General features: G+C 47.7%; 1 protein-coding gene across 7 annotated transcripts in view; it reads left to right on the top strand.

Annotated features, from left to right (window-relative positions):
• CSNK1G1 (casein kinase 1 gamma 1) overlaps positions 1-12,757 on the top strand; it is a 99,483-nt gene that overhangs the window by 60,419 nt on the left and 26,307 nt on the right. For all 7 annotated transcript variants that reach the window (XM_068696186.1, XM_068696184.1, XM_068696191.1 and 4 more), the window contains one exon: positions 9,855-10,006. In XM_068696186.1, coding sequence (XP_068552287.1) covers positions 9,855-10,006 — 152 coding nt within the window. The remainder of the gene's footprint in view (positions 1-9,854; positions 10,007-12,757) is intronic.

Genomic DNA, 12,757 nt, shown 5'->3' on the forward strand with positions numbered 1-12,757 from the left:
GATGAAAGGGCTCTGAGCTGCTGCTCGTGGCCGCAGCGTTGTGTTCAAGGTGTGACACCGCGGCCACCGAACTGCTGTGTTCGTTTTAAGTGCCATTGTGTAGGCACTTGGCTTTTGATGGCTTCAGAGAGAGGCTTTGGAGGTAATTTTGATGGTTGGATCCTAGCGATCTGAAAAGTGACCTTTCTCTGCTCTATGGGAGCTTAAAAACAGCCTGGGAAGGTGATTCACTGTGTGGCTGTATTTTAATTGCACAAGAGCTTTTTGTGCGAATCCCGCTGCCTTCAGCAGGCTGCTGTAACCCTTCACTTAACCTGCAAGAAGTTCAGAAACGGCAGCACCGCAGCTTCTCACGCCTTTCAGCAGAGACACAGGCTCCGCTGAGTACAGAAAGAAACCCAGAAAGCGACACAGACTGAAACATGAGGGTAGAGCAATAATTACGTGAAGTTAAACCTTTGATATTTTCTTCCATCCACGTCCCTGTGTTTGCAGGTACGTGGGAAAAGGTAGGTAATTAACTTAAGCCAGAACTTTCTGGGGTGGTTTAACATAAGTATTCTAAAATTCTGGTGTTTTGATCCTCCTGCTGAGCTGTTGCCTTATGTGCCAGCTGTTGCTGTTGCTGGAGCAAGAGAATGTGCAAAGAGTTTAGCAGCATAAAATGCAGCAGAAATGTGGAGACTTGAGTGAAATCATTTCCCTTGAGCCCTGGAGGTGAAATGTGGAATTTGGTCTCCCGAAACTTGCCAAAAAAGCAGGTCATTGTGTTGTGCTTTTGTCTTTGTAAAGAACCGAAACAAATTCACTCGTCTGTAGTTTACTCACTACAGCTAAAAAACCTGCCCACAAACAGGTGTTTTTGGGTAAATCTTGTGTGTAACAGATTTGAAAGCCTTCCTGCAGCTTAGCCTTCCCAGCAAGGGCTAATTCTCCTCCCTATCTTTTGGCCAGATCAGGTGCTGGCGTACTTCAGTCATCTGATGCCATGCTGACAGCATTTGAGCAGAGCTCTCTCTTACTGTGTGTTGTATCTGTCTGAAATAATCTCAGGAAAAGTTTGTTTTAGCTGGGTCATCAGTGCAACTGGCTTTGAACTTCTGCAAGGCTTTGAAAGGTGAGCGCTTGCGGTAGCCAAAGGCTGAGCAAAAAGTGTTGGTTTTACTGTACGGCTGGATTTGACTTTATGAATACAAATTTGAGCATCCTCTGGGTGCTCTCCGTAAAACTGCTTCTTTGTGCATGTGAAGAGTTGTTTAATAGAATCTAGCCACGTTATCAGGAAACCAGCGTGTACAACTCCAGGAAAATGAAATGCTGCCCCATGTTAATAACACAACGATTGTGAAAATTGTTTTTCTGTAACTGAAGTAAAATTAAATTGTTTGGATTTATACCAGCAGCAAGAACAAATATGTTCTTCCTTCTGTCCTTCCCATATCTGTTTTTCTTCTGTTCCTTTTCCCGTACTTTTTTTTTTTTTTGGAGACTCAAACACAAGCTACTCAAAACACAGCGGGGACTCAATGCATCCTGTATGTCCTGAGAAGAGGCACAAAATCTGCTAGCTTTCTGGAATCAACTTGGAGTCTTGAAGACTGTGTAGCAGCCACACTTTACTTGCAAACACGTTGAGATGGGAGCAGTTCTGTCTGCTGGTGGCATGAACACGACTGCTGTACTTCTGAGTGCTAGCTCTTCCCTTCAAAAGCGTCTGGCTTGGTTGCTCTGTGGTCGTCAGGGGAAGGGGAATTGGTCAAACTATGGTTTTGGGACATTTTCCCTTGCTCTGTTCCCCATGGGCTCTCTGCTGCAGCTACTCCTGCTGGGCAGTAACACTAAGGCATTTAGCACTTGCTGGAGAGGAGATGATTCAGTGCCCAACTGAAGCAGGAAAAAGATGTTGCAAAAAGCTGGCAACGGAGAGCTTGGTGTCTGGCAGCAGCCGGAGCAAACAGAACATGGGGATGTTGGGAGGAACGTGAATAAGAGGAGCTCGTAATGGTGCTGTAAGAGGGCTGCTGAGATGACATCTGGAGCAGGGGGAGCAGTTTGAGCTCCGTGTTACGGCGATGTCTAGAATAAATGGGGCTGGGAACAGAGAAAGCCAGCACCAAGGCTTGTTGAGCTTCGAGGAGGTGGCTTGTCTTCGCAGCAGCCCCCTCGGCTGCCTTCCTTGGTAGGCTGTGGGTGAGGGAGCTGGGTGGGCTCTCACTGCTGAGCGGGTTCTCACTTTGCCGAGTGCCCTTCTCCCCGAGGAGCCAAAGGAGAGAGGGGGCAGGAGACGAGGATGCTCTGGGGAGGTCCAGTTGCTCTTCTCCCCGTTCAGATAAGTGAACAGAGGGTAAATCGGGGCTCTCAAAACAGAGTATTGAAGCTGAGGAGGGCAGGGAAACAATCCAGAAGCTTTGCAGCCCTAAGCTGGGCTGAAAGCACTCGCGATTCCCAGGCAAGGTCGGTCACCTCTGTGATCCCCATCAGAGCAGCGGGAGGGGAGCAGGGAGCTCTCTCCATCCCAGGCTGTTCCCATGAAGGGTGTACCTCTGAGGAATGAAAGAGGTTAAAATGAGAATCTTAATTAAACCACTTATCACGTTTTAAATTTCCTGAAGAGATTGAGAGCACTTGATCATGCTTGTAGTAAGTGCCTAGTGACGAACGGCAAATCGAGCACTTCGGTAGGTATTCTGAGGACTCGGCTTGAGTGGAAGATGCTCCTTGCTGACAGATCTGACAGGTGGGATCTTCGCCAGTGACTGGATCACCATCCTTGTCCCACAGACTTTTTGGTCTGAACAGTTTAGTTTCACCTATCAATGAGAGGTTTCACAGGCTCCTACAGTCAGGCTCTTAAAGCAGTGCCATGTGGCCACGGATCTGAACTTCACCAAATGTGACCTTCCTGCAAAGAAACGGCCTTAGGTGATCAGCAGCAACACCGACAGGAGGCTTATGAGATGTAGTAAAATCTCTTTGTAAGAAAACTCACAAGGCTCCATCCTGTCTTGTGGAAGACTTTTATAGCACGTCCAGTTTGGAGTCAGCGTGCTCCTGGGCTAAACCTGGGCTCCTGCAGGCTTTCCTCGGGTTAGCAGCATGACCAAAAGCTTCATCCACTGCAGCCTCTTCAGCTGAATTGGATATTACTGGGCTAAAAATAGGCTATTTTTAAAGCAGTGTGTTGACTTCCTTTTCCTAGACTCTCGGGACTTGGGTACCTTTCAGTCCTTACCGTTAATGATTCTCCACTGCAGCAGTTGGGGTGGAAAGGCTGCCTGTGCTCGGCTCCGTTACAGATTTACTTTTAATCACTTGAGCTTGAAGAGTGAACCACGACGAACACACAGCTGATTTTTCTAAATAACCATGCTGGAAGGAGGTGGTGTTGAGGGACCTAATGACAGCTCGAAGGGAGTTAGGTTGTGAGGAGCCCTTAACATGGCTTGCTCGTTATTGACAGCTGGGAAGGTTCAAGCTGCTGGCATTTGAAAGCCATGCTTTTGTCTCGCTGGCTAATTGGTTTGAGGCTTACAGCCTTCTTCCTGGGCTTTGAAACTTCTGCAACAAAAGTTCCCCATCCCTCTCTCGTAGAGGAACTTGGAGGCTGGCATGAAGAGGGAGGAGCACTAGATAAGTCTGGACCTGTTTCTGGCTGCCAACAGCACTCCAAAATGGTCTTTCCAGAAAGCCTTGGATGTACACGTGTGCTTCACGCCGTCGTGTCTCATCTCCTCATTGCTGTCACTGAGGTCCAAACGCAGACTGTGGGTGGAAGGCCCGCTCAGCCCGTGTTGTGGCTGCGGCGTTTTCACCTCCTCTTTAGCCACTGGTCCCTCGGAGCGCTCATGTCCCTGTGGGAGCTCGCTGGAGCTGGTTTTCAGCTGCATCCCCAAGGTCAACCTGGTCTGCAGCCGCACGTGTCCTGCAGCCCACGCACAGAAATTGGGCATTAAATCAGTGTGGCTTCGCTGAGTGTCCTGTGGCCAGCTTTTGGCATATTCCAAAATGTTCATCCGTGTGTTGTCATGGACACAGCAAAGTACCTGCTGCTGACTTCAGGGAATGAAAGCATTCAGCTTAATTTCATCCGCCACTGGTAGTGATTGCTCTGATGACACTCAAACATGCTAAAGACAAGCAACGTGTGCTCTTTTCTATTTGTATTTTTTGCCTAAAGCTTTGTTTCAGTCCTGAAATGGAAGCAGCCTCGGTGAGGGGCTGTACTGAAAAGCCTTTGCAGTCTCACTTGGATATAAGACATCTCCGAAACCTACCATCAAACGTCTGAAAGACCTCTGAGGCAACTTTATTCCAAGTAACAAATCTATCTTAATTTTTCACCTCTGTTTCTATTTTTTTTTAAGTAGATCCTTCAGAAACCTGAAGGTCAGAATGAGCCTTTGTAATTTCAGCCTGCAGAACGTGGCTCGTAGACATAACCTGTTAACCAACATACTCGGGTAAATTTAAAGCTGCTGCAGGGTGTGTTTCAAGAGGTTAAAAGAAGAAATCTTGGCCCAGCTGATGTTGATAGCAGAGCTTCTGTTTCGGCTAGGATGTTATTCTGATTTGAAAATTAAGAGAAGGGTAGATCCTCATTAGTGTAATCAGCTTAAATGGGTTGACTACTCTAAAGCAATTTGTTTAATTTGTTTGAAACATGTTTAATTTTAGCTATAAATGTTCAGCTCTCGCACAGTTGCTATTTATGCTGTTTATCGCGTAATTTTGTGTTCTGTGATTTGTAAAAATAAACCTTTTTTTTTGCTCTGAATGAGAATTCTGTGACAATCTGCATCCTATTCATCAGTGCTGCTTTAAAATCTTGCCGAACTTTTTGTGCGTTAATGCTGCAGGGGGGCTGTTGTGCCTCTGGATGAGTTTTTATGAAGGCTTGTTCTTGCCGCTCACGTAGAGCGCGTTCCTGCATGGAGCATCGGCCGTTTGCTTGATGTTGGATTGCTCCCCCTTCCCTCTGTCCCTGGGTATCTCATTTGGGCTTTCTTAGCAGTGCCCCACTGCTATAGTTTTCAGTTTTGAAGCCTGTATGAACCTTCGTAAAGGAATCAAGCTGTAATTGCTCTTGAAGCTGAAGACCTCAGCTCCTCGGTATTTGGCCACACGATGTCTAAGGGCAGCGTAAGCCAATTTACAATGGGAGAAAAGAAGTGGTGATTCAGAAGCTAACAGTTTGGTTCACCTTTTATGAAATGTGGCTGCTTCCTGTTGCACTGGTGGATGGGGACTCAGGTTTTGCACCTCAGCTGATGTAGATGCCACACGCAGCTTTCTGTGCCCACCTCTTCTTGGGTGCACTTTAGGTTGCTCGATGTTGCACCAGGTTTTTTTTCTTAGCCTCTGAGAGCATCAGTACGTGTTCTTTGTATTCACAGCAGATGGTTTCTGCTTTCCGTGCCTTCCACGTGGAGCAGATGCTACAAAATCAGATTTCCCTTGGGCATATCCTTTGATTGGCATCTCTGCCATTCCCCATTTCATAACTGGTGCTGGAAGCCGCTTTGGACTGCCTGCATGGCTTGCACAGCTGACGCCTGGACTGACGCGGCTTCTTGGAGCATACCGAATGTCAGATGGGTTTCTGGGGCTGTTGGTCCCATCCGCACTGCCGTGCACCTCCTCCTGTCCCTTTTGGTGGCAGCTGTGCGGTCGCAGCACCTTGGGAAACCCAGGGCAGGAGTCGTGGGGCAGCGCGGGAGTGCGGTGGTGGCGGCAGAGCTTGAGTTTGGGCTTTGATGTCTGCGTTTGCTTTCATTCCAGCAATGATGCTTTAATCTCCGAAATGCTATGCTAGGTTTTCGCTGCGCTCAGCTTGAATTTCTTCCAAGACACCGCACTGCTGAAATAGCAGAATTTGCCTGTGGATTCCAGCACAGCGCTCAGTCTCTGTTTAGTGCGTTGATAAACTTTCCGCAAGAGCAAGGGTGGAGTGGGACCTCTTACAAATTGTCAGACCAAACCACTCAGCAGCACGACTGAAGCCGTTAAACAAATTCCGATGACTTCTCAACTGTAACAGGCTGCTTTTGTCTCCAGAGGGAAATCTGCACATGTCATGCCTGGGTTTTCTTGTGTTAATGTGTTGGTCTTGTTTAGCGCCGTGGAGAAATGACTTGTTCAGAAGTTATTTCATGCATTAATTGGGTTAAACTGGTCATGGTTTGTATCTGAAGTGTTGAGTTGTATCACTGAATCGCCCAAATCAGACTCTGCTCTGCCTGTAGCTTTTCGTCCTGCTCTCCTTGACTCCAGGCGTGCTCACCGAGCACAGGCTCCTTTACAGCACAGCCTTTTCCCTCGACCTTTCCAGTCCCCTGCCAGCACCACTGCTTTGCTTTAAAAACCTCAAGTTTGACTGCCCAGACAAAAGATCCTCCTCCTTCGATCCATCTCCTGTTAAAAAGTTCTTCTCAGGTATTTACAGATCTATGGGTGATGTTTGTGAGGTTCCTGTGGCAATGGACTTGGGGGGGGTTCAGGACATGTTGCTTGTTATTGAAATAGAGCCAAGCTACACCCTGAATTACACAGCTGAGCTCTGATTAAATTACATTTTACATAGATTTTCCTAGGTTTGTAAGAAGAATTGGTTCGGAGATGCCTCTATCTTAAACTTGCTGAGGACCACCCTGAAGCCATCTGGCCTGGTCGGCCTGCTCAGGCCCTGCAGGTAGCAGGCACCATTAATACCAAAACTTCTGCTTCCAGCCTTGCCCCTTCCCAAAAGATACTGCGTATTGACTTGTGTTTGAGTGAGCTGAGGCTGCGTTACCCTGCCTTCCTCCTAACTTTATCGTGGGTGTAGAGCTGAGGAGCCCTGGCTTGGGCTGGGGTGCCCCAAAAGGCCGGCCAGCGATGCTCCTCTGGAGCCAGGATGCGTGAGCAATGCAGCCTGGGCAGATTCCTCCAAATGCCCTCTGGAAAGGAGAGATGTTTCGCAGCATTTTTATTCTAGCAAAGCCGGTCTGTAAGTTCTTGACTGCAGAGCTGGCAGCAGCGCTGCCCAAAACCCTCAGAGAAAAATCGAACCCTTAAAATATGCCTGGAACTAATAACGTCCTCTGGAGGCTGGCACTTAGGATGCTTTTTTTTTAATGTTCTTAGCTACAGCTTCACCTTGCAGGAGCTCCCACCTAGGGCAGAGCCTTCGTGAGGCTTTATCCTGCTGCGGAGGCCGGGCAGGGTGCTCCAGGCTCGTGCAAAGCGCTCGCAGTTGATGGTGAAGCGAACTCGAGGAGCTGGGACCCCAGAGAGCACGGAGTGGCTGCGTTGCTTCCTTTCCCACGTGAAATCCCCATCTTCTGGGTCTTGCTGTAATCCGTCTTCCTGGTTCTTGTGTCCAGTAGGAATTTAATTTTGATTGCAGTGAACTCTCTTTACCAAGTAAGGCAGTAAATTTATTCCTTTTCCCCGTGCTCTGGGAATGGGATTCTTTGCCTTCCTTAAGAGCCTTTCTGCAATTTTATTCTCTGCTATTCCGTAATTAGCACACTCCTAGCCTGAGTGGCTTCCTTCCTGATTTGCACTTTTCAAGACTGTTCTCCTGATGTAGAAACTGTGCTACAAGTACTCGGTGTATAGACAACTTGAATTTATAATGGTCTCGGTTTGAACTTCTCGTAGAATATTCTATTATTTTCTAAAAAGTAGATGATTTTTAGTATTAGGGAACATTATTTGAAAACAAAACAGCAATTCTGTTTTGGTTGTCTGCCATTATGGCTCCCTTTTTTGGTGCTGAAATACAGATTTGTTTCAGTTCTGAGTCCTTTCTGTGTTTAGTCCTTTTTACAAAGTAACGTAGGTAAGTCCTCATCAGGTTTTACTGAAAACCTGATGGCTCTCTGTAAGCTACTTCAAGATCTATTGCAGTTGTTCAAGCCTTCAGCACTGAGCTGATGGCATTAAATTATCATTTATGTTTGTTTGGGGTATTTGAAAATGCTTTAGAGCTGCCTGGGTCACATCCCATCATTGCTTTCTGAATTGCCTCTGTGTCAGAGCCCCGTTTTCTCAGAGGACCTCACTGCTGTTAATGCTCACTAAAATGCAAAGCTCTGTTAAGAGCAGCAGCCTCCCGTGCTCGGATTGCCAGTGCCAGCCTGGGTAAATGTTTTACGCAGGACGTGAACTCTGGCTGGACTGGGAATTCCTGCAATACTCCGTAATACCTCATTAATGCATCCTGACGACTGATGCCTAATATGATTCCCCAAGCATGTGATTTAACGAGATTAAAACCATCCTACAGTAATCTCTGCCATGCCGTATTTTGTTCTTTTTGAGTAATTTATGAGTGTAAGTTCTGCAGTATTTAAGCTCTGGTAATCTCAGTGCCACATTTCTTTTACTGGTGGGCTGATGAGTGCCACTGGGCAGGTTACCAAGCTTTCTGAGCCTGCAGCAGGGGTAAAGCTGGTGGGTTTCTGACATCTCCAGTTCTGGTGTTTCCCTGGTTTGCTGCTTTTACCTGTGCTGGGCTAGGCTGACGAGCACAACACAGGGCAGATGAAAACAATCTAATCCCGGTGTCTGATAAACAGTGAGATGTTTTTTTCTACCTTTAATATTGATCTCCTATGTAAACAAAGTGTGTGATGAGGTTTATAAACGTTGTCCTTTCAGGCCCCATGCTGTACAATTTATGGACCTCCAAGGAGCTTGTTTTGTGCCAACAGGCTGCGTGCGTTGCAGTGCCCCCCATGCTCAGCCATTGCAGCAACCAGCAGGGCACTGCACCTCCATGCGCTCAAGCAAAGATGTTGTTTTGACATAGCACAAAGACGCGTATTTCCAAATTAAAATCCTTCCATTGTGCTTGGGAAGTGCTTATGAGACATGGGCTGGAAGTACGCTGACAAAAAAAAGTCTGATGCACAGCTTGATGCTGATGCCAGGAGGCTGAGCGCCCGTGCTAGATGCTGATTAGAAAAATTTGCAGTGAGCTCTGCACTGTGTCCTCCCCTCTGTGGGCTGGTCTGACTTTCCTGTTTGACTAAAAGGAAATTCGGGTAGTGCTGTGCGGCTCGGTGAGTGTTCAGACACAGAGGCTGTTTTTTGCCTTCGCTGGTGCCTTTCAGAAAGCCAGCCGGCACAAAGGCGCTGGCAGCTGGGCATAAATATTGCATGCTCTTGCTGAGAAATCCACTGCTGAGCTGTTAGGTGGGAAGGGTGGGCTTTGACTCCTACCAGTTGTGCCGAGTTCTGCGTGCAGCCTAGCAAAATGTTTTACACACATGCTTCATGACGGCGCTTGTTTATTTTCATGTGGTGATGAATGAAAATGTAAACCTTCGCTTTTTTTTTTTTTAATGGAAAACTTTTGTTTGCCTTTCTTGTGAATGTAATACACGTAAACTTTACGTAAGATTGTGCTGAATAACAACAGTGGATTAACTTTGTTTAAAAAGCTGCCCTTTTCTGGACGTGCCTGATGTTCTGCAAGGGCTGTCATCTTCTGACACTCAACGGAGAAGTCAGGCCCACGGTCAGGTTGTGCTCTGCCTGGTGTTAGTGCAATGCAGGGAACTCCTTGTCTTGTTACACGAAGCCCAAGCCTCTGTGCTGCCAAAGCTAGACGCTTTCATGTGGTCGTGTGAGTGCTTTGAAATCCATTTGTCTGTTCAGGGGTGTAGCTGAGCAAAGCCCGCACTGATTTGGCCTTTGGTTCGTTCGTGGTACATGCTGAAACTTATTTGCTCACTGGGTGAGATCAAACAGAAAGGACACTCGAGAGGTAAAAACAAAGGCTCTGCACAGCAAAAGGCTTACACCCAGGAGGAAGGGCATTAACGTCGTACCGCTGACTGATTTCAATTCTTTTCATATTCTTCCAGCTGAAGGGCTTCCCCAGGTTTATTACTTCGGACCGTGTGGAAAGTACAACGCCATGGTACTAGAGCTGCTTGGTCCTAGCTTGGAAGACTTATTTGACCTCTGTGATAGGACGTTCACTCTGAAGACGGTATTAATGATAGCCATCCAGCTGGTGAGTAGCAGGCACGGCAGCCTCCGCGAAACAACCTGTGCTTGTGTCAGGTCTGCGTTAGCCAAAGGGTCGGGCTGGCACAGCGTGAGGTTCAGGGATGTCTGCTGGCTGGAGACAGTCGTCCTCCAGAGAAGAGAGGAAAAGCTCTTGCTCAGGAGGGGAAGGTTGGCTTACGCTCAGAGCAACCTTCAACAGCAGAACCAGTGAAGCTGGATTCCTGTGGACCTGTCCTGTGTCCCCTGCATGCCCCTGCCACAGCACCTCCCCCAGCTCCCTCTCTCTGCTGGGTCATCCTCCACAACATCTTATTCCTTACCCGCGACACGGGGAGCACGGCATCCTCCTGCACTCCCACCAGTCGTACTGGCTTAGTGCTACCAGGGTGCTCAGAGTCTGAAGCCTCTCAGGGCAGCGGGAGCTGAGCTGTCCTTAACCACAATACCGGTGTTTGAAGTCTCTCTTGGTCAGATTTGGTCAAAATTGGCCAATGTGTTTAAAAAGCTAATAGATGGAAGGTGATAGATCTGTGGGCACCATCACAGAGACACTTTTTGCCTAAGGAAACCTGGTTAAAAGGGGTAGCTTTGAACTGAGTTTGAGTGAACCACATGAAAACTGAAAATACTGAAGGTGGCGAGTGCACTTCCACAAGTGGGTTGTGCTGGTCACTTCTAATTTTGGGTTGGCTTGCTGGCTTTCAGCCTGTGGCCTGCAGATACCTAAGTGGCATTGCAGAGGTAGAACCATGTATTCACGTAAATGGATCCGTGAATACAAGTGTTAAGAGAAGATAGTAAAGGAGCAGAGAGTGTGATATTATTCTAAATAAACTGAACTGTGCCATGACAGAATCTCAAGTGGAAAATTTTGTCACAGATGAACAAGTTTGAACTGTGCTGGCTTGGTGTTGGGTGCACATGGCTGATTAGTCCGGTTTTGTTGGGTTTGAGTGGTCCTTCATCACTGGAAAACCAACTTATAGTTCTGGTTTTGGTTAAATCAGCTGGCATCAGTTGGCAAAGCCTTGGATACAGTTTTGTAACCTTCCCATTGTGAGGGTGCGCTCCAGAAACAGCATTACCATTTTGGGTAGCTTTTCTGCAAGTGCTTAAAAAAACTCATAGCCCTTCTCATAAGCAGTGGGAACAGAATAGCAACATGGATATATTTTTAAGTGCATGTATATAACATAGGGCAAAATTGGGCTGGAACAACCTATGTCCATCAAATTTGACAGGCTTATATCTCCTACAGTTGTGCCAGTGAAATTTCCTAGTACTTGTAGGAATAATTTTATTTCTGTGAGGCTGCTGAGGAAACCGAGACCAACACAGAAGGGTCCCTCTGCCTTTCAGCAAGCCCTGTGGTTGTAGGTTAGTTCTGTACTCGGAGGGTCTTCACTGGCATCGTCTGCTGATGTGACCTCGCCTGGCCTGCCAGCTCTTCGTGACACTGACACCGGTTTGGGAAATGGATGCTCAAGGTGAAGGACAGGAAATGCAATCACAAACGGAGCCGATTTTCTCTGTCGGCAGTGGTTCTCCATGTTCCCTGGGGAGATGCATTAGGACCTTTTCAGTCTTTTCAGGAAGATTTAATGAGATACCAGCTTGGAGTGGATGTGTTAAGGAGACACGTTTGGCATCTTCAGGTGTGCCCCATCTCCTTCCCTGGAAGGTTTCCTGGGACAAGGGCTCATTTGGTCCTGAAGTATTTTCTGAAGGGGTTGGCACTTGCTGCTCAACTGGAACAAAAGCCCTTTGCTCCAACCACAAGGCTTTGGGGAAAATTGTCTTGGATTTATCTCAGTTCCTACACTAAATCATTACAGTCACTCTGTCACGCTCCATTGTGAGGGAGACATAAAAGAAGAGGAGTTGAATGTCACATTCAGTGGTTTTGCCTCCATAAATTGTTTTGCCGTTGTTTTTGACCAGCCAAGGCTGCTTAAGCTGCTGCTGTTCTAATCTCAGTCACAAGGAGACATAAAACTTCACTGCCAGAATTCAGTGCGCTGCACCAGCAGCATTTCTCTCCTGTGGTGTTTGACATGGCCGTTAACAAAGCCAAATGTCCAGGGAGACTTCCAGAGACATGAGCAGCCTGGTACCACCCAGAGAGCAAAGAGCACCTGCCCTGCTGCAGGGAGGGAGGGACTTCACAGAGAGGTGCTGTTCCAGTTTGACAAAATGCCATCAAATTACTGGTTTTTAGCCCAGGAAGACCACCCAGAGGTAAAGCAGTGTTACTGGTCGGCGAGACCCCTCTGGGAGCACTCCAGAGATGTGCCCAGTGCCAGGAGCTGCCTTTGCAGTTCCTCTCCTGCCTTGGGCTTGGTCCCTTCTGGAGGGGAGGAAGGAGAGGTGTACTGTGGATAATTTTGCACATGTGGAGCAGCAGCAGCATGTGTCGTTCTTCCCTTTGCTAGCTCACAGCAGGTTTCTGCACTAAAAGCATGCTGTCCCTGAGCTAGTAGGATAATAACAGTGTGCACTCCTCTCTCCCCTAATTTTTTCTCCCCTCACTTGCATCCCCATGACCACAGGGGGGTCCAGTCCCTCCTCTACTGTCCGTGTGCTCCCTGCTGCAGGCTCAGCCCGGCAGCAGCCAGCTGCTGCTTTCCACCTCCCCTTCAGCTCCCTTCTCCCCATGCTCCCCCAGCAGCCTGACCACTTTGCACAGCACGTCTCTGACTCATCTGTGCTTATGCTGGATGCTAAAGGTAGGAAGGAATGCAGTGTGATGGCACCC

The sequence above is a fragment of the Anas acuta genome, chromosome 12, assembly GCF_963932015.1.
Source record: "Anas acuta chromosome 12, bAnaAcu1.1, whole genome shotgun sequence".
Taxonomy (NCBI): Eukaryota; Metazoa; Chordata; class Aves; order Anseriformes; family Anatidae; genus Anas; species Anas acuta.